The sequence below is a fragment of the Drosophila elegans genome, unplaced genomic scaffold (assembly GCF_018152505.1).
Source record: "Drosophila elegans isolate 14027-0461.03 unplaced genomic scaffold, ASM1815250v1 contig_476, whole genome shotgun sequence".
Classification (NCBI taxonomy): Eukaryota; Metazoa; Arthropoda; class Insecta; order Diptera; family Drosophilidae; genus Drosophila; species Drosophila elegans.
In genome coordinates, this window is record NW_024545863.1 from 10,855,901 (window position 1) to 10,883,372 (window position 27,472).

Consider the following 27,472-nt stretch of genomic DNA (forward strand, 5'->3'; position numbering starts at 1 on the left):
CACCAGTTCTACACTGGCTAACAGTTTGGCCTTTTCGGCAGCTAATGTAGTAGTGCCAGCCCGCAGGAGCAGAGCGAACATTTTCGGTTGGTATTCGAGCGTCGCCGTCGAGTAGCAATCAGTGTGACATTGCCGAGTGCCGCGTGCATTGCCAGCAGGGAAAATAGCCAAGTTTTTGTGGTTCTCTCGGTGCCCTCGACGGTTTTAGGTAGGCCGTAATCCACTTCCACCTCCGGTCCCGTCCAGAGCGCCCATCCACCCTTTAGCCTAATAGCCAGTGGACTATTACCCCAGCGACAGCAATGCCCTGGTGGCCGGGACGTGACTGTCATCCCAAGCAGGGAGCGTCGTCGCGCTGCGGTGCCAGAAGTAATAAGCAATTTGTGGCGGAAAAGTTATATCGCGCTGCGCAGCCAGAACATAATTGATTGGTACATAAGCCAGCGGATGGCGCCGGATGGCGAAAGCCACCACACTCACGTACTTCGCGCAGTCTGGCGATTCGCTAAGAAACTAGGAAAACTACAATTGATTGAGTGCAAAACAATGGAGCCCCGCCAGCGGCATGGATTTGTGTCGCACTAATTAGAAGTCTCGGAGATTTGTTTTCGCCCCGCTGCCTCACTGCCCCGCTGCCCACTGATGCACTTGTCCAAGCTCCTCAGCCGATGGATAAGCGGATGAGCAGATGAGCGGATGAGCGGATGAGCGGACGTGGCCAGAACTTGGCAATTTCCTCCTTTAAAGCTCTGCGCTTCCGATGCTGCCTTCCTGCCTTCTGCATTCTGCCTTCCCTTTGTAGCCTCTACATGGGCAAACAAGCTGGAATGGCAACTGACAGCGCGAACAAAGGCTGCTGCTGCTGCTGCTGCTGATGTGTGCAAATGTTAGGCGGAGCGGAGCGGAGTGGCGATGATAATGACTCGTTAGCAGGCCCCATACGGCAGAACGAGTGTCTTATCAACTGGCGAAATTACAAAATTACGCATACGACCAGTGGGCACGAATCAATATCGTATCTCGTGCGCATTTCGCGCAGGCGCCAGCGCCCAAATGTAGGCAGCGCTTTCGGTCGCAGATTTCAAAGTCAAAAAGTCAAGAGAGGGAGAGAGAGAAAGAGAGAGAGAGAGAGAGAGCGAAAGAGAGAGAGAGAAAGAGAGAGAGGAGAATCGAATTATGTAACAGACAAAAAGTAGCAGCAGATAAATATATTATTAGTGGCAGCGAGAGGCAGGAAGCCAACTGGCGTTACATAAAGGCAGGACATTAGGCAGGGGGTGGGGTGGGGGAGGAAGTCTTTTCATTCTTTTCATTTTTTTCAGTCCCTTCGGTACTTCGCCTTGAGCACTTTTCCCCAAACGAGCCCCCAGTGTTGTTGTCCCTATCTAAACGCTTTCCACTCGTATCCTCTCGGCCGCCCGAACGGAGAAAGCACTCAAGCCCGAACCCGCACGAACCTGCACGAACCGCCCGAGTGCCGTGTGTGCGGCAGGGGCCAAAGCTCCGTCCCCCCGACGCGTTTTTTTATTGGATTTCGGGGCCGCTGACGTCGCAGTCGGCGTCGACGGCGGCGGTCGAGCCGAGTTTTCCATGTAGGGAACTCGGCAGTGGCGACCAGAAGAGTGCGAACATAGCATGAAGTAAGAAGCGCCGAATAAAACATAGCGACGGCCTAGGTGAAAAGTGGAAAACCAAGCAAAAGTACTAAGCACACACACACATACACATAAACACACACACACACACACACCATCTGCCGAGTGCGGAGTTGAGCGAGTGAGCGTGTATATAGAGGCCTTGTGCACATATCACGTATACGTATACGTATACGCATGGCCCATCGTGGTATTTAAAAGTCGACAGCCACGGCCACGAATGAAAATCTAAATTGATTAAAAGAATCTATTCTATCGAGCTAATTCAATTGCTCGGCCAGTTGACTGAGTGCTCCAGTGCGAGCGCAGCTTTATGTAATCAGTATCGGTGAAAAAAAAAGCGAAATAGCGAAATAGCGAACACAGCAGACAGCCAAAGAATTCGGCCTGTCGTGCACAGCACTCGAAACTCAATCGAATTTGTTTGCTGCGCGCGTTACGTAAAAAGCTTTGTTTGTTTGCGACACTCGCCGCCCCTTCAACCCCTCTCCCCCTCTAACATCAACCATACCAGCACGGGCATAAAGGCACTTACGTGCACGCTCCCATAAAAGAAACCCTAATAAAGAAATATCGATAAAAGCAACAAAACAGTGGCACGGCAGCACAATAACAGCGCCGACAAGAGCAACATCGGTAACAATGCGACCCCCGGGGCAGTGTGTGTCCGCTATTTTTAAATTAGCGCCAGGCCAGCAGTAGATTGTGGGGCAGAAATGCCACGAATCGATATGAAAACTCCGGTGGTGGAGCCACATATCTCATGCTTCCGTGTCTCTGTCTCTGATTGCCTTTCAGGAACCCTGTCCGCCTAATGCACGCTCTTCTCCGTGGATTTCTTTAAAACAAAACCACTTAAACGCAGACTATCGCTGAACTTTGCTCCTTCAACAAACAAGAAATACCCGCACTGCTAGCGCGAACACACAGGAATCGGGTAACGGAATCCAGCGGAACGGAATCTGAAAGGAATACTTGCTGAACTAAGCCCAGGTAAGTGAGTGGCCCAACCAATCCGAAAAAGTGTCCAAAGTATGCCTCAAGTATGCTCCAAATACGCAAACTTTTACGCATTTAACGTCAAATATTTGTGCAAAGTTTATCCGCATTTCGCACATTTTTACGCTTAGAGTTCTTGGGTGGCAGTGAAAAGCTTGGAAGCTCATTATGCAATCCCTCGGATTTCAAGTTAAGACGCTTCGATTCACAGCTGGCTACTTTCCCAAGTAAAGGGGCAAATGGCTTAATGCCAGCCCTGCGTATACATGATATTTGGCCATACTAGGCGTATACTTGATACTCGCTGACCCTTTTCAAGTTGCTAGCGTGGGTGCGCTGTGGGCTTTGGTCGGTCAGGCAGCTAAATATACACGATTTGAACACGATTCGAACACAGCTTATTTGCGTGTTTATTGGCTTTGGCCATTTCACCCGCTCCCGTTACAGAAAACTTCAAATGTAATTAGATAGCCAGCTGAGCGGTCTTCGGGTCGACTTGACTTGTTTATTTGCGTAGGGACAAGAAGTGTTCCTTGTTTTGGCCGGGACTTCGACCACACCTTTGGCCACCCGACCATAAAATTCTAAGCACGAATGCCATAAATTCTCGCTTCTATTTACATATATTAAGTCAGGTATGTTCGTCCTTGCTGTTCGTTCCGCACAGCACCACAAATCCCTAACCCCTAACCCCTTGGCTCCTTGGCCCGATTCATTTTCGGCAGAGGGGGGCTTCTGCTCCGCTCCTGCGATGCTGGAGATTAAAGTGAATTTTCCAAACTGCAAATGCCCAGGCCAATAAACAATTCAGCTGTTTGCCGACAGCCTGGCCGACTGACTGCCTGTCACGGCCCGAAAAATGGTCGTGGCATCAAGCTTCCCTTCGCAGCATCAGCTTAATTCATTAGCGTGGACGGGAAAACGAAGGCGGATCAGCAGCCAGCAGCTAAATACGGGCTCTATCTGACACCGCCCGGAGTTTGTCCCCCTGTCCGTTTGTCCGCCTGTCCGTCCGTTTTTATGTCAAACTAATTTCGTTGCTCGTTTGCTGGTGTTGGTTTAATTTGCGCAGCTAGCCAGAAACAAGTTGCCGCCTCCAGCTTAAGTTCGTTAGCCCAATTTGCGCAAATATTAATACATGGTTGCAGAGCGGCAGATACAGCAAAGTCCTGCCTTCGGGGACTTAATAGAATTGAAAATTTTTGGCTGGAAGACACGAAGCCCACATTCATTACGGCATTATTGTTGTGCTGGCAGACCGGGCCCGAGTTAGATTAGATTTCCCGAATTAAGTACACCACCAGGGCAGGCACCACCGAGTGGCATTCAATGCAGATGTCACCGAATCGTAGACTCGGAGACACAACTCAGGCTCTGCTACTGCTACTGCTACTGATGGGCGACGCAAAGGTCTCGAGTGAAATGAGGAGCGCCTCGAAAGTCGGTTGCTTCGACTTAAGGCATTTAAGATAAGCGGCTTAAAGTATCAGGCGGACGCAGGTGACAGGGCAGGGCACTCGCACTCGCACTCGCACTCCTTTGTCCTGCCATACACCCAATTAATTTGCTCTTTTCTTTTTGCTCTGCCGTTCACAGCTTACGCAGGACGAGAGGACGAAAGGCCAGCGCCGACCGCAAGTGCATTGCCTCGAGCGGAGGACTCAGGAGGACTCAGAAGGACTCAAAGGGAACCAGCAGGAGCCACGCCCCCAGTGCCCCCAGTGCCCCCAGAGCGCCTAGAGCGACAGCCCAGAGATGGCGGCCTTCATAGCTAAGCAAATGGTTGGAAACCAATTAAGTGCCGTTAAAGGTAAGTCGCAGCGGAAGGACGAGCCCAAGTCGTCACCTCAGCGAGCATTTATTTTTGGCATCCGATCAATAAATACACTTTGATAGGATGTCCTCGTATACATAATTCATTTTCAAGCTGCTGCGCAGCGACAAAAATTACCACACACACATATGAGAGTTGCCAACGCTTTTAGATACACACCAAGGCCTGTCCCTTCCGCATCCGCATCCGCATCCGCATCTGCACACCCCTCGTTGGCATTAGGTAAAGTCATTGGGTTCCCATTGCCGCTGCTGTTTAATCAGCGGCTGTGCAATCGCTCGGAAAATCATTGAATGCTTTCAGAAAGAGAAAAGCGCCAAGGCGTGGGCGAGAATACATATTTAAGTTGAAATGCTTATCAAGCGGCAGCATGCGAGCCCATTCTGGGCCTGTGCCCCTCTCCACTTGCCCCCCACCCCCCTCGGCAGCAATCTCGTTCAATTTGCAAGTGCGCTGCAGTGCCATTCCAAGGCCTTGCCCTCATCCTCATCTTTATCCTTTTCCAATCCCCATCCTCATACCCATTTCCATCCCCATACCCATTTCCATCCCCATTCCTAGAACCAAGAAGCTGCAGCTGAGCAGAGCACATTACCGGGTCTCTTATCGAACGCAGAAATTCTGCACGAATGCGCAGGAAAGTGGTTCCAACAAATTGATACAGTTAATTGTGTAGATTGATGTTGAATTTGTCACAGTCGCCTGCCCAGCCAGCCAGCCAGCCCTTGACAAGAATCGGAGCCGCCGACTCAATCACTCTGCCATCCTGTCTGCCAGCCTGTCAACTGCGGCTCAACTCGAGATTGCGGCTGCTCCGGTTGGCCATTAGGCCGTCAGGTTGGCCACGTTTCGGGGGAACATGAAAACGCTATTAGCATGGGCGTACATTGGAAAAGCCAAAGCAAACCAAATCATACCCATTTGGAGAGTGAGTGCGTGGGCACTGGCACACTTGCTCAGTTGCTCAGTTGCTCATGCCAAGATACTATGTATCGGATACGCACTCTACGACTACTTTAAGCCCTCAATGATGCAGCAAGGCGGCTACTTAATTTGCGCCATAAAATGCGGTTGGATGATGAAAACCGATATAAAATACACCCATTAAATTCATGGTCGGTAGTGCTGGCGCACAGCAATTGTCCAGCCATTGCTCAGCTCAGCTTTGGTCAGCTTCACATGTCAATTGCAGAGCGAAAGGTTTTCCAGCGCTTTTCCATGAAAAGCATATTTTCCGGATCTAGATAGCGATTCTGCTCCTGATTCGTGCGCAGTGGGGGGTTGGCTAGAAGGCACAGCCAGCTAATGCGTTTCCATTGTCAAGCCATTCGCACTCGCAATCAGACAATTTATTTGAGCTCCCTTAGCCTTTATTACCATTGCCTGTCTTACGTAAGCATAAGTTATGGATTTGTTATAGCCTCGCTTGGCCGGGAACTGTCGTCTTCGATGGTCGCAATAAATACAATCGCCCAATTGGCACCTCATTTTCTACCAGTTAAGGTCTTATAAAACATATTTCGAGTGTAGAGTCAAATTTTTTCATCATTTTATATCTTGCAAAAAGGTTCGTTCTTTTATTTTTAATGCTTAGCTGAATTATATACATTAATTAACATATTTTCTTTTATTTTCAGGTAAGCGTTCATGAAAATCCATCTGAATGTCCTATAAATACAGTGCGTAAGTGTCTGTCACCCCAACCTATCTTCCATACATTTTTGAACAAAGATCCGAACTTTTTAAAAGTTTTCAAAGCATACGTTAACAACAATTTAATATTTGATAGTGTAAGCATTGTTTTTATGGCACTACCTATTTTAGTTTACAGTTCACCGCTTTTGTATCTGTTTTGAATGGAGACCCAGGTTTTATTGATTGGCAAGAGCATGATTACATGATTCAAATTTCTGAATAGTTGACCCTAGACCCGTTCAAAATTGAAACTAAATAGTATTAAAACCATACAAATATATTATAAATAGTTTTACTTAAGCTTAGCCATGCACAATACATAAACTCCACTAAGCCAAGACCCCATATTTGCTTCCAACCTTTCCATATGGCGTTAACTCTAAAACAACCGAAATACTCAAATTTTTAATAATACGCTTTTCGATTTAAAGTGAATGTTGATTTTTAAGCAAACACCCAAACACATTAGCGGTCTTTTTTGATGTGCACATTATAAAAGCGCCAAAGAACGCTAAGAATCCGAATTCACTGTCAAAAACAACCAATTAAAATAATTTATTTGATATTATCAGATATGCCATAATAAATAATTTACAAATAGCTAGTTTGTCAAACATTTAAACTTTAAAAACTCTATTTGCGTTGTAAATACAACTCCTTAATTTTCATCGAAATGCAATCATAAGTCCCAACAGTAAGCCATGCTGCTTGCCCAAACTCAGCTTGATATTTTCATGTCCTTCAGATATAATATTGTTATCGTAATTTATTTAACCTAAGTACAGATCATACGACTGAAATCCACCTGAAAGAAGTCCCTCCCAGCCACACACCAAAAACAAAACCAGAAAATATATATATTTGTTCATTCCTACAATGCCTTCACAGCCGAACTTTACCTCATTGTAAAACACACGAACACAAGAGCTTGACAAACACACCCAGTCAAACACACCGAACGACTCCCAAGTGCACAGCAATCTGTGGATCCCCCTCCCTTCCCTTCCCTTCCCCTTCCCTTTTCCCACCATGTCCAGATATCCCACCCCAAATCCGCCTCCCCTAACAGCAAAAAAAAGCACAACAGCAACAACAAGTACAATGAACACAGCTGCCATCGCACCGATAGAAAACATACAGAAAACACAATTCAATTTCTTCTATTACAATTTCTTCCTGACTACCAACTACCAACCCTCGACTTTCTTTCCGCTCTTTATTTGGTACTCGCATATTTACATGAATGCCACGCCCAAGCCATCCCGATCCACCGAGCACTCCATGACCCCAACTACCTCAGCTACCCAACTCTACCACCTCCGTAATGGAATCGAACTTGAACAAGCTGAAAATTAAATATCTGCTGGACATTCGAGCCGTTTCAGTCAAATCATAAACCAGCCACCCTTTTTGCTAGCTCCCCAGCGCCTTTTTGTACTATTCCACTATTCCACTATTCCACTCTTTCAATCTATATCATATATTATTATATAAATATACCTGTACACACCCGCAGCAATGCGCCTATTTACTCACACACACAACGAGCAACTTCGAGTTGCAGTTCATAAAGCGTCACAATGAACCCAAGCAGATGGTCTAATACTCGTACTAATAATACTTTTCCTCTACTTCCCCGAACACACGCTCGACAGATGCTGCAGGCGGTAATTTCTCTACTTACCTTATCATTTACTTTACTAAGTCCTCAAGTATATATATGTATCTCGTATGCCATAGTCTTGATGCAACATGATGGACATGCATTCCCACTAGAATCAGAAGTAGTAGTCCATATCGAAATCCGAAATTCCAAATTGCAATCAACACCATTTGATTGGGACAATGCTAGTATTCCGCTCAGTATCTCAGCAACCCCTTAAGTTTCAGTATCTCATAGTTTGCCACGCTACCTCCAGAATCTATTCGCAAACGCACGCCTTGAAGAAAGATTATCATTCAGTTCATAAAAGTAGTTGCATCGAAGCGCTTTTCGTTCGTTTTATTGTGTAAACTCAGGAAAACAATGGGGTCCCAATACATTTAATAATGCTCAGGCCTTAAGAATTCGATTTCAACTAAATTAACTGCTAGCACTCAATTGGCAGTAAGATCAAAAAGTCAGTAATATTAGTTTGACCCACAAGTTGGCGCCACACTTATCGAACAATTTCCGCACAACTTGATTTCGTTTGGTTAAAACACGCTAACTACGACATCAATTCCAGAACTCTTTTGTCTAGAATTGAGCATACCTAGCATTGCGTTGAGTTGCGTTCTCTGATTTTATTTAGTTTTAGACAGTTTTGTTTCGTTTCGTTTTGTTTTGATTTGATTTGATTTGATTTGATACAAGATATACTCTTTATGCCGTTACACTGAAACTTTTGCTTTCTGCAAAGATTGTTTTGTTAAAACGTTTTTGTCTACTTCTTCTACTACTACTACTCTACTATCGAACTACCTCTACTACTGCTATGTACTACTTAAACCAATATGGAACCATACTAACTACAAAACTACTTACATCTTCTACTATTCTACTAAAACTACTCTAATTACAACTCAACTACAACCTATATACTACGAATTTACAATGAGGTAAAGTATAAGTATAAATTATGTAAAGTACTTAAAACCACATAGACAGCTAAAGAAAACCAATCGCATACCCAAAACAGAACATAATTTGTAATATACACATACATGTTTGTTATGTCTTGATATGCCCCAGTTAAGTCTGCGAACACTTAATGTACAGTGTCCCCTATAAAGTGTCAACCACACACCAGTTACTATCTTTAGCCCTACCGATAAGCAGACACTTTGACACACACAATTGCTACCAAAATATTCCCCTAAATGGATTATTGTTGTGCAATATTTTCGATATAAGTTTCCAAACCAATGGGACAGTTTAATAGAAAGAGATTGGGTGGATGTGGAGCAGGGGCTGGGAGTAAATTATGTATATTAAAAATTCCTTAAATATCCCAAGAGTTGAGTACAGACCAACATATTTGCATGCGGCTCTGGCCGGCCTTCAGTCCACACGATGCGCAGCTGTGCATTTTTGACAAATTTTGCCGTTTGCTGGCATGACGTCGCATTCCTAACGTGCCTGCCAAAGGGTCTCCGCATGGAAGTGGAAGTGGTAGTGGCAGTGGAAGTGGCAGTGGCAGTGGAAGTGCGGATGGGCACACACTAATTGCTGGCACTGTAAGAACGAGTCACCGCCTTCAGCCAAGTTGGTGCGAGCAGTGAAAGGCGCAGCGTCGGCGGCATAATTTCAACACTTGCACACGCCCACGCCCACGCCAAGCTCACTTGTACGCATCCCGGTCATAAGTAAATATCGGGCCCTTTGAGGCTGTTAAATTATAATTAAGACCGGAACGATGTGGTAGTTGCTATCAGCGACGATGACAATGAAAGCATTAGCAGTCAGCAGGCGAATGTTGGGCCTCCGTCTTGGCGATTATGTCCGTATCTCCTTGGCAGTCGCACGTAATCGCACACACACATGCCTTTTGGGTTTGGTTTGGGGATCAGCCTCCTTCTCCTTCCCCTCTCCGCCTCCCGCTTCCTTTTCCTGCCCTTTGACCCAGATGCGAGAAGCGAGCAAGGCTCGAACCGGATTAAGCAAGAAAATAATTTGCCGTTCGTGCCTTTTCAGAAACTCCTCGCGGGGAAGGCTGCTGGCAAAAAAAAAAAAAAAAAAAAAAAACGGGATGCAGAAATACTTGACACAAATGAGCGAGCTGCCCCCACTTGCTTATCCATACACTCTGATGGGGAGTGGAGTGTGGGTGGCCCCTGCCTCCACCACTGCCACAATGAAAATGAAAATGGAAATGGAAGTGTAATGTGTATTGTTGCTCGACGAGCGTGTGTATTAGGTCGGATAAGTGTCACCCCACTAGCATCCGCTCCACATCCTCCACAAAAGGTTGGGCCTAGCCATATACTTGTGCTGCGGATAAGACAATTACGCTGGCTCCAGTCCGCGTTCCATTTGCCCCCATGGATTCGCCACGTCTTCATCATCCGGTCGCGCTGACGTGTTGGTATTCAAAACAGCAGCCGAAGCAATAAAAAACGCACTCTGGAGCTTATCCGAGGGTTGCGGCTCGTATATCAGACTTATGACTTCTGCCAAACACTTTCTGATGTATTGTGGGGGAGGATGTGGGCCATCCATTCCTCATCCCTCATCCCTGATCCCTGATCCCCATCCCTTAGCTAAAGCCTAGCCGAGAAACGTTCCTCATGGCAGATAGGTATTAAGTACCCTCATTTCGCCCATGACACGCAGCGAAAAGTAAAGTAAAGCTTTTAACGGCGAAAAAAAAAAAAAGTAAAAAGAATGAAGGCAAGAAACCCCAAGAACCAACAACCAATTTGTACGGACTGGCCGACAGGATTTTTCGGGCTGTCAGGAGCACTTCTCAATGCAAATTGAAAGCTTCCGCAGCCTTAAAGGGCCATCAATGGGCCTCGCTAACGCTAACGGGTTGTCCATTTCGATTCCCATTCCCATTTCCATTTCCATTCTTATTGCCATTTCCATTAGTTAAAGGGGGTCTGCCATGGAAAATGAAGAAAAATGGAGGGCCAAGAATGCCGAGCCAATATCGAAGAAGAGGTCTTGCGTCTTGCGTCTTGCGTCTTGCGTCCTGGCCGAGCGGTGTTAATTATGTTGGCATGATAATTGCATTACAATAGGCTTGATTAGTTTTTAATTGAATTGTGCACTTATTCAGGGGCCATCTTGAATCTGCAACTGGAGTCGAGTTTTAAAGGGTTTTGCCCATCAACTTTGAGGGCCAAGTTATGTCCATAACAGGCACAATCGAATCGGAGTGGAAGTGTATGAGTAGGAGTGGGTGTGGGTGTGGGTGTGGGCAATACACATAAAAGAGGGGGGGAGGGTTCGTAAAGTTCGAAAAGTTCATAAAGCAAATTACAAAAGTCCCATAAAAGCGATCCTGGCTTCCGCTTCGCCTGCTGGGAGTGCCGGCTATTTGACACCATTTTGGCAAATCAATTTTTATTATAAAATGCGTTGACTAATTTATGAAAACAATAAATGCGTCTGCAAATCAAGTCACAGTCACCCTAAAAAGTTCATTCACAAAGCCATTCAGCAAATTGATGACTATAAATTCAATTTAATGTGCGACGATGCTTTTTGCACCCGCCAAGCAAGAGAGCCAAAGCGTCGGAGCGTGGTCATCCCATCCGTCATCCCCCGACGACGTTGCTCATCCGCCCCATGGCCCATGACCCTCGGGAAGTGCTCAAGAGCACGGAGCTCACGATTCTGCGCTCTGCCAAAAGCTGCATCTCTGTCACCCTCAACAGCTGCCATTGGAGCGGGCAGAGAAGCTGGCTGACTGCTCCTGCCAGCACCGTCAGCATTACCAAGCATCACCAAGCATCACCAGCATCGCACAGAGCAAGGACTCAAATCCGTTGTGGAGTGCGCAGCCGCTAAAATCTCGGCTCGTCCGGCGTCGACTGCGACGCGGCAGCGGCAGTCTGCTCGGCGCCAGGACATAAAAGGCCGGGCCGGACTGCCAGCACTCCTACTCCGGGTTCGCACTCCTGCGGCTGAAGTTCGCTCTGCCTGTCGCGGCGTCTGTGGCTCCTGCACTCTGCTTTCTGCTTTCTGCACTCTGCACTCAGTTCGTGGACACTCGTGGTCGCACTCGCACTGCACTCTGCCACTGTGGCACTGTGGCACTTCGGGCGGCACTTGGATCGATCGAAGCGCCATGGCAACGACGCCACTGGCACCACCATGGCGACAGCGGCCGAGGCAGTGGGCCAGAGTTGCAGCTCCTGGCTGAGGTCGACCAGTAGTGCCAGCATCGGCCGCGGCAACGGTTGCATTCACGTAGGCATCGGCATCGGAATCGGCATCGAAACCGGAGACGGAGACGGTGACGTCGAGGGGTACTGAGACCAGACCAGAACAGCTCCATCACGGACAGATAGCAGCGGCCCAGGGCGCCCTGAAGTCATGAATTTCATTGGTATGAGCCTAATCAGTGTAAGCCACAGTCTGCCTTCCAACCAACACTGCCTTTCGATTTCCGGCGGCGGACTCCTCTGAACAAACACAACTACTCAAACTACTTCTCCTCAACTCAACTTAACTCAACTTAACTCAACTCAACTTGCCACCAAACACACAAACGCTGACACCCTTTCCGAATCTGTGCCCCACGTAAGTCTTTGCCAGCGAACAGCACTTCGTTTGCTCGTTTATTCGTTTATTCGTTTTCGTTTTCGCTTGTCACCTCAATCAGCCAGGCTACGTAACACAGCCCATCCGTAAGTCCGTGAGCATATGCTGCAACTGGGCCGGGAAAAATCAATCGATGGGGAAATGGGAAAATGGGGAAATGGGAAAATGGGGGTGAGCAATGGTCGACCTCGAGTGGTTGCAGGCATGGCTTATCGATTTTTAACACCAGCGCTGCTGGCGGCGGCGGAAAGTTCAAGGTCCGACGCTGTCCAACAGCTAGAGGGGATTGCAGTGCTGCTGCTGCTGCTGCTGCTGCGTGGTACACTGGAAGGCCTCGGCGAACTCCTGGGAGTGGCGCAGAGCGGCGTGGGTCAGCTGCCGCCTGCGGTCCTGCTGCAGAGCGCCCAGCTCGGAGCGGCAGTCCACGAGCTGGTTGGCCACGAAGAAGAGTCGCTGCAGGGACAGTTGCGCTCTGCCGGCGGCCAGCAGAGCGTCGATTCTTTCTTGCAGCGGCGAGTGGGGGGCAGCGCCAGCCGGAATCCACTCAGTGCCTGTCTCTGGGCCAGCAGCTCCAGGAGCAGGTCGTTGGCGTTCGCCTGACCAGCGGTGCACTCCTGGAAGACGGCGAACCGCCGCTCTGAGTCCGGGCTGCGCCAGGCGCCCGGAGTGCGCGAGCTGCTGCCCGCGGCCACCAGGCTGCGCGAGAAGGTCTGCCCCAACAGCAGGTAGTTGAGCGGCGTGCTCAGGTTGCCCTGCTCGAGCAGGGCGCTGACCGTGGCGAACACCTGCGCGTACTGGCGCACCTGCTGGGCGGACTGCGAGGGCGCCGGCCGCCGGCGTTGCAGCTGGCGCAGCTTCTCCAGGTTGCGGTACAGGTTGCGCCGGCCCAGCAGGGTCGAGCGGTAGGCGGCGCCCAGCTGCTCGTCGCCGGCCAGGGTCAGATGGATGACGGTGCCCAGGAAGCTACGCGAGTTCTGCTGTGAGATCTCGTCGATCCACACGCTGCCGGCGAGCTGGTCCGTGTAGGCCTTCCCCAGCGCCGAGTACATCTGGGCCAGCTCCACGCGGTCCGCCGTCACACGCTGCACCACGTGGGCGTAGAGATCGCCGGCGTGGGTCTCCGCCAACTGGTGGCAGTCGGCATCCGCGATGTCTGAAAATAATAAGGGGAGCAACTCTTCAAGTACTGCAGACAAGAGCATTTCAAATTTTCAAGTTTGGGTTCAAGTGAGTTTCAGGAAGGGTTCAAACGTAATTCTTGGTTTGACAAACATTTTAGCAAAACTTTTTGCATTCTTGTAAACTGGCACTTGAAAGTCAGTTTAAAATACATACTCAATCAGACTTCGAGAAATGTTGTAAAATATCTTGAAACTTACTAAAATCAAAACGAATTTGAATTGGTGAAAGACAATTGATCGCAACAAAAATGTGTACTTATTTGGCCAATCGGAAAATAAGACCGAAAAGACATACTTTTATAAGGAGTGGTCTTTATGCTTTCTTTATGCCAAAAGAAGCAGCGAATTATTCGCTAAATGTCAAATAATCTCATCCAGGGTAGTAAGCAACATAAACAACGCTATAAATTAGGACTTGGTAATCTAATTACTATCATACCTAGGCTTGAAAACTCTATTGAATCTATTTTTGGTCACTTCTTTGAGCGAGCCTTGAGTTGCTACGATCATGTTAAAACACAAGTTTGCTCGATTCCTTCAAGTAACTGAACTGTTAACTCTGTTTTGTTTGACTTGACTCGAAAGCTAATTCAAGTTAACTTGCGCAAGACAAAGGTTAAAGGTTAAACTCCCTCACTGGGTGAGTCAGTTATCTCAGATAAATATTTTCAAATTTAACGTTATGGACTACGGTACTCTGACCCTATCTCATTGCCACTCAGTGTACGCACCCATCAAGTAGTCCGTCCAGATCCAGTTGAGCAGCCGCACCATGCTGGTGTTCTGGAGCAGCACCAAGTAGTCGACCAGTCGGGGCAGTTGCTTGACCACGATCGTGTCGCCGGGCTGGGGTGTCTTCCCACCCAAGGACCTCCGGAAGTAGCCGTCCCAGTCCAGTCGGGTCAGCGAAGCGTTGCCGAAGGCGCTGCGCTTGAAATTGCCGTAGCTGAACTGCACCTGGTCCTCGATGTGCTCCGCCTTGACGATGTCCCGCCGACTGCGCTCCAGGCTGAGCACCTCGAGGGCGGCCACATGGGCGCGGCTCTGCTCGATGCCGAAGCTCTGGAGGACCTCGCCCACCCGCTGCTCGAACTTCCTCAGGGTGTTGCGGCGCGTGGTGTCCGGCTGGAGCACCACCACGCGCCGGTTCGACTGCATGGTGACCGTCGTCTCGAAGAAATAGGGCGCTCCCATCTCGTGGAAGTGCCCGAGGAGCGTTAGCCAGCTCCGGGTTTGATTGGATGGATTCGATCGCTGGCTAATGTTGACCTTGACCGACTCCAGGGCAGGCCAGCCTCCGCTGAGCCTGAACAGCTGCGAGCCCTTGAGCGCCTCCACACCACGCCCGCTGTCGCAGGACTTGAAGAAGTTGACGAGCTGCAGCTCCATGTCCATCAGCTGTTCGTTGTCCGCCTGCCGTAGGAAGCTCTGGACGCGCTGTCGCCCCGTCTGGCTGAGATTGGCGCTGCGCGAGCAGACGTAGCCGTAGAAGTCCTGGCAGGGCTGCTTGCTGGGGTCCAGGTACTGCTCCAGCTTGTAGGAGAAGTGCAGCAGGTCATTCTCCACCCTGGCCTGGCTGGTCATGTTGTCCAGGCCGCAGGCCAGGTGGGTCACCCACAGGATGGCCAGTGCTCTGGCCAGCATGTTTCTCGCTATGCCTATGTTGTCTCCGTGGCGCGACTAGAATGGAACTATGAAATGAACCCGCCACCGTCCAATGTTTCTGCCAAGGCACCGAACCTTGTTCGGCTCCGCGAGGTCGGAATGGCAAAGGTCGCTGCTAATACGTAGGCACACACTTCCGCGCTTCTGCTTCCAGACTAGGCTGTGCCTAAGTCCCAACTAATCGCGTTCCCATTCGCTACCCCTGTCGCACTGGCAGTGGCAATGTGGAATGGCTATGGTTTGTGGCTCATGGGAGGGGAAATCGCTCGAGTGATAACCCGGCGGGCGATAACGAGTCTCTGAATCAAGTGTGTCAAAGTGTCGGGCTTAGAGAGCGATCTAAATTGGTCACGGCCGATTGTAAGCTAACTGAGTGTGGAAGGCGCTTAGCTCTTTAGACTGTATTTCACAAATCGGTTCTTGGCCGAACTCGGGCTAGACAGGTGCATAGGTGCATACCCACCAGAAGAGGGTCAATTTAATATATCTCTGACTAACCCTTTCATCCCGTCGTCTTCAAACAGGCGCTGTAGGAGGTGACGGAGGCGACGATGGCGACGACAAGGAAAAGGCAGAGGAGGAGGAGAGGGAGCGTCAGGAGGCCATCAAGGAGGCCGAGGACCGGCGCAAGGAGAAGCACCGGAAAATGGAGGAGGAGCGCGAGAAGATGAGGCAGGACATTCGCGATAAGGTGAGTAAATGGGTCCCGGGGGGGGGTACTCCGAAAGAACCGTGGAGCGAGAAGGACTTCCTGGCGCAGCTCAAATTGACTCTAGTAGGGAGTCCTTTTCTCGAGCGACTCCCTAACGGAGTCAGATTGAGCTTCGAAGGAGCAAGACATCGGGGAGCAGCTGCCGAAAGTGTTAGCCCATAAGAAAGTAGACCCCCAGTCAGTGCCCATCGGTCTAATCAACCTGTTGATCTGCCAACTCCCACCAACTCCCACCATTAGTACAACATCAAAAAGAAGGAGGAGATCGTGGAGGCGGCGCCCCAGGAAGAACCCAATCCCCTGATGAGGAAAAAGAAGACGCCCGAGGAACTCGCCGCCGAAGCGGAGCAGGAAGAGCTCGACGATTTTACAAGTAAGTCATCGGTGCCTTTCGAATCCTGGTCAACCTCTTGCTCAGCCACTGGCATCTGTCTACTGCTAACCTAATCCTTCAATGGGCGAGCGATCGATGATCGATCGCTCCTTTTATGTAATCTGTAACTGTGTTCGCTTTTGAGTTGTCTTTTTGTTTTCGTTTCCAACTAACTACTTGGCCAGCGGCTCATCCGAGTCCCGCCAGGTCCAGACAATACCTAAACATGTTGACTAACAACTAAAACCAGAACCAAAACCAAAACCAAAAACAAAACCGAATAATATCAGCTAAATACTGAACGGCGCTCGAAAGTAGTAACTGTGTTTATGTTTGTGCATCTGTGTGTCTCTCGTATCTCGTATCTAAGTGCAATCGAACTTTACAGCATAACTATCTGAACTGCTGCCCACTAATCAAGCTATCTATCTATCTATCTGTACTCTTTTCCATGTGCGCATAGTGTCTAAGCCCTAGACCTAACTCTAATGCTAACTCTAATGCTAACTCTATCTGTCTAACATCTAATCTTCAACTGTAATGCAACGACGAGTAAAAACATTGTCAAATACATCCTTATATAACCAGTGTGCACACCATTCACTTATTTCATTTTTCTCAGTTTCCGCCTTGTGTTACGATTTACCATGTAAATGAGAATGCCCGGAGAAATGTCTCTTCTTTTTTTCTATTTATATACATTGCATACGTTATTTAACATAAATTTTGGGTAAACACTGAAATTAACTAATTGGTATTAGCAGACTTAGGTTTTGTGTTATTCGATTAATTAGAATAAGGTAAGTGCGACCATCCGTAAAACGTATGTCTTCCCTCTGTGTGGTAATCTTGTTGTAATACATTCGTATTCAATAACTACTCTTCCGCCTTCCACACCACCAACAGTAACAACTTTCGAATACTCTCGCTCTTTTATCTCTACCACCTGTTCTCTGTAAATTTTTCTGTAAAATACCCAGCATAAAAAGACGAATTGTAACTACAAAATGTTTAAATGCCCTCCACAAGAACAAGAAAACATAAAAAACTAGTTTAGAAACGAAATGAGAATTGAGTTAGGTTAGATCAAATAGCTGCCGGGGTTAAAAAGATTACTTATCCAATTATGTTGTGTATTATTTAAAACATCAATCTCACCCAATGCACTTTTATTATAATATAGCGCCTATTATTTCACATCTAAATATAAACACTAACAGAAAACTTGTGCTTGTGTCCTCAACTGCATTTTGAAACTAAACACTCATAACAAAGTAAATAAAACTCAACTTTAAACCAAAGCTAACTAAAAATATCTACGATAAATGGACGAGAAACAAATACAAAACTTTTTCCCTCTCGTTTACTCTTTCCCTTCAATATGCGTACTATATGTATTTTACATAATGCAGTATGTTATGCAAAATATATATAATGCTCATATACTGTCTATGTATGTGTATTTTCTCCGCACCGAATTCTACATCTTTGTGATTACTTCTCTATCACTCTTTTAAACATCTAACCACTACTTTAACCATAACTCTGACTTTAACCACGACGATAACAGAATTGCTTATTTTTATAATTTTAACGATTCGTATACGAACGCTAAGAAAAGCTATTAAATTACTCCACGTGAATATCGTACATTACAGTTACAGCTACAGCTACAGCTACAGCTACAGTAGACCAGTTACAGTACATTAGCATTCATGAATACATATACATACCAGTTAACATGCCAAACATTTGTAGTCTACTCTACAAAATATGCTTATTTATTGCTGTTTCCATACTCAATTTCTTTTACAGAACTGAAAAATCAAATAGAAACGCAAGTAAATGAGCTAAAAACTCAAATAGAGGGAAAATGTGTCATGCAGTGATATGTCAGTCATCATAATATGAAAATACTTAAATATAATGAAAAACGCAAATAATACCGATAATAACATTTAACCCATAAATGGAAATTGATTTAACTCGACTTGAAATTGGATTTATTAATATGAGATCAGTTAAGTTATATTGGAAAGCATAAACCAAACGAAGTTAGTCCATTGCAAAGCTAGAGCCTAAAATAACTTTAACCCGGCGGCCACTAAAGCCAATTAAACGTTAAATCCCGAAATCGATGACAGCTATAATCCGAAACGAAGCAGATATGCGAAATGAAAATGCGAACAGGACGGTGAACTCCTAAAGAATTTTAAAGTAGCTAAAACATAAACCAAGTTATTTAAAGCCCAACTATAGTGAAAGCCTTTAATAATATTCAAATCACTTTGCTTCGATAATAATGTAATATACTCAAACCCAATATACAATACATAATCGTTGTTTAGTTGATAACATACAATAACATAACGATCTAATGAATATATCGAATCGGCACGATGGCGTTCGATCCCAAATATAAAAACATTAATGAAAAAACCAATAAATAATACAAAACCAAAAAAAAAATGAAACCAAACCAAAAAAAAATTAAGCGAATGGTGCGACAGAGGAGGCTGCCGAATCATGTCGAACCGTCGAAGTATGTTGCTGAAATCACTTGGACTTGAAATCCATCTACTTATATTAGTATGAGTGAACAATGAGTACGAATTAAATCGGCGAATATGTTGAAATTGTCATTCAGATATATATATATACACCCGTTATGTATATATGTAAATTTCATGAATTTAACCACGAGTAAATTATTATACTTGCAAACGAATTGACTGCAGATACGTTGAAACTATTGCTGATTCTCCAAATTGTTTACCAAAAACCAGAAACGAAAACCATAAAAATAAATAAAAAAGTTTCAGTCAGTTTGTTTTTGAAAGTTCGAGAAAAAACATCTTTAACAGCTGTTACATTTTGTTTCTTTCTTATACAAACAACATACCCACACTACAATTGAGAATTTCAAACTCTTTGAGATAAATATCTCTCTGATTGATGCTTCTGAAATGTAAGTAAATAAGATTACTATATTCCTATATACCCCAACCTTACTGAAATATAACCCACAATACCGGTCTTAAGTTTCTTATCACCTTTGTTTGTATTCATACCGGTTAAGATTTGATCAAGTTACGGCTATTCCGTAGGAGATATTGTACAACAATATATAAATCGAACAAATATATAGCAGTAGCCATTTAGACAAGGACAATAGCTTATAAGAGATGCTAGGCAGTTCGAGAGCATAATGCTGTGATACATTTAGCATACATTTTTCACCGATAGCCCACTGGCCTCCGAGCGGTTTCCAGAGCCCCATAAACTGGAAGAGCACCCAAATAAACATGCATGCAAGTCGGCTACAAGAAACAAAGACACAATACCATTCGACATATGTATATAAGTCTTTCCACCGAATACCCTTTACAACGCTCAGACCAGGCCACCACCCCATCCGTCGTCTGCTCTTTCAACTTTCCGCTTGTGAAGGGTAGGAACACACCTGATTACATGCCAACTCCACATACCCCACATTCTCGCACATGGAGTCTTTTCAGTGCCACCAAAATTGTATATACTTATACGTGTGTCTTCAACGGAGACTTTCCAAGGTACATATCGCATTATCGTATGCATGGATGTGCGTACTTCAAAACGAGCCGTTTCCGTTCTAAATCGAGGAACTTGTCACGTCCGAATGCACCGTTTTCTGATCCCAGGTTTCCATAGAGTGATCTTAGAGATGATGAGAGGGGATTTCTTTTTGCATGCGATTTGTGACGTGAACGGCTCTTGTGTGTGTTATAAATATCAGCATACATACATACTTCATCCAATCACGCACATGTATTAAATTTACCACATTTTCAAAAACAATGCCCTCCCTGACTGTAAAATCAACTAGTGGAACTTTTTAGCAACAACCCACATATTTTGTGAGTTTAGATCATGCGTGCCTATTAGCATATCATATTGACTTTATGCATTCTTGCAGTCGGAAAGGACATTTGCGTTCCGGGTAACCGGATATACATAGACCCCAGTCGAATACCTTTTTTAGTCATATTAAACCCAATAAACTAAACTAAATATACATATAATAATAAATGTTTTAATCACACTGCATTCTATATATATATATATATCTCTCTTTCTCTCTTTCTCTGTTGTCTCTCTCTTTCTCCTCTTTTGTTTTGAAACACTCTCTTTTATATCTTTAATCTGCGCCACTTCTACTCTGCCTCAAAATCTATATCTGAAAACAACTTGAACAACATTTGCAACAACACGAAACAACAACAAAATCGACTATTATAACAACATCAACAACAATTCTACCAATTCTTCACAACTACGACTTGATGGTCCCTCTTAGACATGTACTCTCGGTGTTTTATAAAATATCATCAACAACAACAACAACAACAACCAGAACAACCAGAACAACAGCACAAGAAAACGCCTACAGCCAGTACAAGAACAACATCAACAACAACATCAACTACATCTACTACCGAAGTATCTAAATGTGTACTACATATAAAAGATGAACCATGCTATCGAAGCAAACAATAGAAGCTAACAACAGAATCAAGCCAACATTTCCTACCATATTTCTGAACGTTGTGAACTAATTTGGATGTGGGTTACCGTTTAATCACAGTCATATACCTACACACTCACTAGTCACTTGCATTCAAACGGCTATATGGTGTTGTAAATGTTAAACTTATGTACAGATCTAATAAATACCAACGAAACATATGTGCAACGTGCATTAATAGTTGCCTGCAATGCGACGTTCTGTATCTACGATAAAGAGCTAACATCCAATTAGGTACAAAATTCTTTGAAACTCATGTCAAATGGTCAGTTCAAGCTTCGCCCTGTATATCTTCTATACAAAATTCTCAATTTCTTGTTTTGCACATATCGGTAAGGCAGCAATAAACTTAAAAGGCCTAACGCCCCTCTCTGTCAACCTAATAAAGCAATCCTCTAGTGCCCCCTCGCTCCATACAAAGTTAGGAACGATCAAACTAATGAACGAATGCCTTAACGTGGCTCAGATGACTAGACCATGAGTAGCGAATAGATGATGATAAAAAAGGTGATTCTACCATAAGGAAAGGTACTTGCAATCCCTAGCTTTGTTTCCCTTATCCTTAACGCACTCCTGTTACTGAATCGGGATCCAGATATCCTAGCTATGATCTTTTCAAACTCGAAACTAGAAAATCTATTAAAGTAATGGCTTTCTAAATACTTATAGAAAATGTTTACCTAGATTCTACTATATATATTCTGTTTTTCTCTCAGATACTTATATGAAGTTGAAGGTCACTTAATGGTTTAATATATTGAAAAAACGAAAACGATGAAATACAACACAACTAATTGAAACATATTATTCAATCATAACCAAGTTTTTAACGTAATCATAAATGTTTGAAATGTGAAATGGTTCAGCCGATTTTATTTAATTTATAATTTGTTAACATTATGTTACCGTTAATATTACAGTAATGAAAATGTAATTATATGTATATCAGAAAGTTCACGAAACCACAGATAATTAAACATTATTATCTATATATATATATATATGTATATGTGTAACTTAATAGGGAAATGAATTTAATAGAGAAACAACAGACAAAAATTATAAATAATAATGTTGAAAAGAATACCATTCAAGTCATTATTAGATGTGAAAGAAGTTCTATACACAACAAAGGAATAAACAAAACAGAAACAAACAAGAACAAAAACAAAAACAAAAACAAAACAAAAAACTTAAGAAAATCGTTAATAGTTGATTAATTATATTGTTACTTTGAACATTTAATTAAAACAAACAAAAAACAAAAGAAGGTATAATAAAAAAGTATATATGTATAAATATATATGAGAAAACACAACAATACATTTGGTTTTAATTCCGAGTCGGCCACTATCTTCAGGATTAACCATTGCCGTTACTCCATTGTCCACACTCCATGCGACCAAATACATGTCCAAATTACACTCGACTCGACTCTCTGCCTGCCTGATATCTGATACGTATAGCGAACTTGATTTGGCATGACTGTTGGTCTATATGTTTTTCTATCTATGTGTACCTGTACCTGTACCTGTACCTGTCTCACTTTCCTCTGTCTATCTCTCTGTATCTGTATCTGTATCTGTATCTGTATCTGTCACTATCAATCTGTCTATCTACATATGTCTAACTCTGCTCCGCCAAGTGCCTGACTTGCAGTCTAAAACAGTGCACACCTGAGCTCATGTACATCCATCCATGAGACTCCGTGTCAGAGTCTCATCGCAAAGCCGATATCCTGCAGCCTACTGCGGCCTTCTGAACTGCTGACGACACTGATTTACAGTAAAAAGTGTTATGGAAAGTGCCAAGTTATCAGTCTTATAAATACCCTTGCCCAGACCTTTGTGAATTTTGCTCAAGTCGGAGGCATCTCCGGGTTAGGCATCCGACGAGTAAGTATGTACTATGTATATGAAAGATATTAGATTTTCCTAGGCTATGTAAGTTTTTTGTTGTGTATACGCCTACTACATCATCCGGCAAAGGTAAGTAATGGCATAGCCAATCAATTTCGTGCCCATACCTCACCACACACAATACCTCAGAACCACATCAGTCTCAACCACAATCAGAAATACACCCACGTCCACTTCAAATCCCACAGCCACTGACGAAAGTTTATGACCACAGCAAGTTGAAAGAAAATCCATTAGGGAGCACATTTCTTTCTTCTCCCACTCCAGGGAGGGGGGTGAAAACAATAAAACTCAAAACAAACTCTACCCTTTCATTTTTATAATTTCTCTGCCCTTTCAGTTTACCATGTCAGTTTCGTAGGCAGTTTTTGCTAAGTTACTCAAACTCTACACTGCGTTTGTGTGCAAATTAACTGATTTTGTCTTGTTTGTACTTTCAGCCAAGTTGAAAAAACGTCTAAGCGATGCTTTTAAAAATTGCCCATTGAGAAACTTGTTCTGAACAAAAGTCTCAAAGATGAGAGTCATGCCACGATTCGATTCGGTTTCGGTTTCACACAACACAAGTACGCAAATGTGTGCTTGTGGGAGAGTATAACGCGTATAACTAAGTATCCTGCTCTTTTCAACCCTTCAACGTGCATTACCTGCCAGATCCTGATCCAGATCCAGATCCAGATCCTGATCCATCCAGGACACCCTATGGCGGCTATACTAACTTGTGTCTAAGCTAGGTTTACCTACATCGATCCACTTCGATACACTGCGGATACACTTTTACCCAATTAGCCCTATTGCCTGTATTGTAATTACATAACTGAAAGACAAATTTACCGATCCCCTCCTCTTTGAGAAAGTTGTAGTTGGTCCCAAGCGTGAGAAGCGGCGTTTTAGTATTAGCACGTTTGGAAATGTTGAATATTTGAATATTTGAATAGTAGTGTAACTATTTTAGTTAAGCGCTAAGCAACGCACATTGATGCAATGAAGCAGTTAGTTCCTTTATACTTGAAACGAACGGGCTATTTTAGAGTTGGCTCGACTTCGGTTACTCCATAGGCACAACGATTAAAAGATACCAAATTACGATACACCTACAGATACTGACTAGAAGGAATCGTAGTAACCAAATGTGAAATCAGAATTAAATCAACAACGACACTAGTTTAAAGCAATTAGAATAGCGAATTCGCCGCATACCAGAGTCTTTCAATGGTGCTAAGTGCACTTTCTTATCGCATTCATATATGATTACGAGTAATATAGGTGGCTCGAATGTTTTCGTTGTTTGCCAAATAATTCATAAGATTTTTAAAGTACCTGAAATTCCATTGACCCTACTGGAAGTCTAGCATTAGGTTAAGGTCCTTAAAAACGATATCACGTATTGCTGAACGCAGACGACTTCTTGTTTGTTTAAAGATCTGCTCAACGATAGGTGTGTATTTCTACAGATTTTTCACATTTCCATTAGAATAACCACTTACTTTATGATAGAACAGAAAAAGAAAAACATTGTTCGGCTCGCCGATGTGAAAGTATCTTTTCCAATGCGTTCCTTCCGATACGCCGATTAGCCAGCCAGCTGGGCTTTATATTCATTTATGATTGGCATCATTTTGAGGGGAATTGGAAGAGATGAAATTGGTTTTAGCATCAATCATTTAAATAAAACAATCATATCTAAGCTAAAGGATTTCGTGTCTTAATTTTAAATATTACATGATTTTACAACTTAAATTGTATAAAACTAAGAGAACAATTCAAAGGAAAAGGCAAAGGAAAAAAACAGATATCAGAAGTAATTATATAGTCTAAGTATAATTTACATACCAAAACGACCGACTGAAATTATTGTTAAAAGTTTTATGAACTATACTTGCATATATACATATATTGATATGATCAAGTAAATGAATAAATAAAGAAATATATATACAAGAAATTCATAATAATATATTAAAGTTTCTATACCCTAATCAATCATAAATTTGCGATTCAATATATACATGAATACCTAAATTTAATTATAGACGAATGATATCAAATTTTAATGATGCCGCAAGGAGCATGCCCAAAGTCAAATAAGTTATCTAGGACCATATACAAGTAAATCGAATTCGAACAATAGTTTTGACATGTCGCATATGCATCAAAGCCATTACTTTTAGTGTCACAAAAACCACAGTCGAACACCCGTCATCAGATCATATCTTACCACCTTTCGTTTTAAATATCTAATTCACAATCAAGACTACTTTTAAAAGTAATGCTACCAGAACGCCTCGCCTAATTTGAAATCGGCAACTAGTCAAAATTAAATCCTTAAAATGCAGCCTAATAATACCAGCTTAGCAAGTATCTAGGTTCAATTTGGCATTCTTGCCATTCGAAAACATTTCCAAGAAAGTAGCCTAGTCAATGCCAATGGTTCTGTCGAACAATTAATTGTACACTTATAACACATAGGCCAAAGTTCTTGAAACCTGTACTTAGCATTCTCGCGCTGGAAAGTGCGGGGCAAACCATTGCCGTAGCGATTACCAGTATTGTACGAGTTGAATTAATTATATTGTATTGCATTGTAATATGTTGTATTGTATTTACTGTTGAATTGTATTTTAATATAGAACGAGTTAATTTCCAATAAAGAGTTTTTAAATGCATTATGAAAAATCTCTAGGAATGCCGCCTTTTATTTTCATTGCTTGGCTGGCAGTCCACCAGTTCCACCGTCACGCATTCAAACTTAATAAAGGCCAAATGGTCCCCACATCCACTATCTTCGCCATCTCCACCATCTCCACCGCAAATCATTCCACGCACATCATCCATTGTAGGACGCCTTTTATTGGAATTCGGTAAAACTCTTCCTTAACAATCCTCTGTGCTGTCGTTTTGCGGGCCGCATTGTTTAGACATAAAATTCCCAAGTGTTTGGAATTCAGAGACTTCTCTCTGTGCCTGATGACTATGCTGTCGTTCTGCCTTGCTTTCCCTGCTTTCCCTGCTTTCCCTGCTTTCTTCGTTCGCACTTCTCTGTCGTAGTTATTATTCCAATATCATCCAAATGTCGGGTTCTAGCAAATGAGGTGGAATGGAAAAAACGGGTAGGGTGATGGAACAAACTTTCTTGGCATGGCTCACGTTCGACAAATCAATACGGCGAGTGCCAGCCTGCCATTCCATCAAAAATACTTTGAGTAATTAAAAAAGTTCATCGCTATTTCGGTACAACTCGTTTAAAAATGTACATCGAGGGTATTTAAAAGCACCCAACTTAGAACCTTTATAGGGCCAACATTTCATCGATTGCAAAACATTTATCAAGAGTGGCTAAAATCAGCACAGTGGCCCGTGCTAGACCTTATAAATAATGCAGAACGTGCTTTTAATTATACAGAGGCATCGGACGCACCGCACAACTCAACGTCCGAGTACTTTGCAGTCAGCCAAGTGTGAAGAGCCGTGTTTATTAGCCCAAAACAACGGCGCAGGCGACAGCCAACCAGCTATACAGACTCCAATTTAATTTAATAGGAGTAGCCGGAAGTCCAGCTCAGAGATAAGCCGGAGGTAAGCCCTAATGAAATGCATTGTCAAATGAAATGGTAAAATTGACGACGTCCACTCTTTCTTCAAGTGGCCAATGGCATTAAATCAGCAAACTAATGGCCTCTAAGCAAACGACAGGACGACACGCACCCCACACTTGTCCAGGAAGATGCCGAGTGCCAACTGGGGGTCCGCCTCCACAAGTGCTTTTCCCGTTCGCATCCTGCCCTCTCGATCTGAACATAAAAGCACTTGTAACAAATTGAAATCATCTATCTTACTTTTCGTATTTCGCATTTCGCATTTATTGAAGCCCACACTTGCAGCCAATCGCCTGCTCCCCACAGCATTTTTCAATTCACCTCGTCGCCTCCGTAAGTGGCGGAATTTGGGGGGTTCCCAGATGGCTTACAACTTAGCATGTGTTTAACTAAATATACGTGTCTATAAGGGGTGCCACAGAAATCGCTTCTGCTTTAATTCCACTGCCATTCGTCTTTATTCTATAGGAGATAGATTTGATCGCGTGGAATATAAACCAGAGGTTGTACAGCAAACGCCTTAATAATTGAATTAACTGTGCGAAACCAAACCGTTTCGGCAACTCTAATAAAAATCTGGCAGAATATGTGATACTGCAAAAATAGGACACAAAAAATTGGTTTGAAAAATAATTTTTTTAATTTAATACAATTTTTGGGCTACTTAACATATTCGGCATAGAATGAATATGTTAATCTGTTAATATGTTAAAATAAAGAAATTCCTCTAGGAATTAATTTTAATATTTTTTCTGAAAGGGAAAACTTTTACTATGTGCAGAAAGTTCTAATCTGAATCATACTCCACTGATTATATTTGATATACATTTTTAAAGTGGGGAGAAGAAAATAAAACGCAAAGTTTATACTTTATCGCCACATTACAGAGTAACTATTAAACCATAAACTACAAATACTTTACTTTCTTTTGCTGAAGTTTATTTGTTATTTTTGTTTATTAGTTTTCACTTTTGGGGCCGCGTATCCCTTTGTACGTTGGATGAATCTGCTATAAGCGAGTCCGCT

The 27,472-nt window shown here is 43.8% G+C and overlaps 2 protein-coding genes across 17 annotated transcripts; one reads left to right on the forward strand and one right to left on the reverse strand.

Annotated features, from left to right (window-relative positions):
* On the forward strand, positions 1-25,526 carry LOC108141047 (complexin). 16 transcript variants are annotated; one of them, XR_001774207.2, is made up of 8 exons: positions 1-86; positions 2,454-2,648; positions 4,251-4,464; positions 7,839-7,850; positions 15,816-15,973; positions 16,235-16,367; positions 18,183-19,335; positions 20,704-22,249. XR_001774207.2 is itself a non-coding variant. In XM_017264185.2 (7 exons), exons 3-7 carry the CDS (start codon positions 4,410-4,412, stop codon positions 23,350-23,352), a joined length of 420 nt encoding a protein of 139 aa, XP_017119674.1. In that variant the 5' UTR covers positions 1,603-1,701; positions 2,454-2,648; positions 4,251-4,409; the 3' UTR covers positions 23,353-25,526. The 16 variants fall into 16 exon arrangements, 3 of the variants coding, with proteins under 3 accessions (XP_017119674.1, XP_017119675.1, XP_017119672.1); XR_001774206.2 differs by lacking the exon at positions 1-86 and adding an exon at positions 111-208; XR_001774208.2 differs by lacking the exon at positions 1-86 and adding an exon at positions 1,563-1,640.
* Positions 12,445-15,713, reverse strand: LOC108141045. Its single transcript, XM_017264182.2, is given in 3 exon segments — positions 12,445-12,972; positions 12,975-13,589; positions 14,349-15,713. Coding segments are annotated over 3 exon segments (1,788 nt in total). The 5' UTR covers positions 15,262-15,713; the 3' UTR covers positions 12,445-12,712.
* Positions 25,527-27,472: the final 1,946 nt, after the last annotated feature.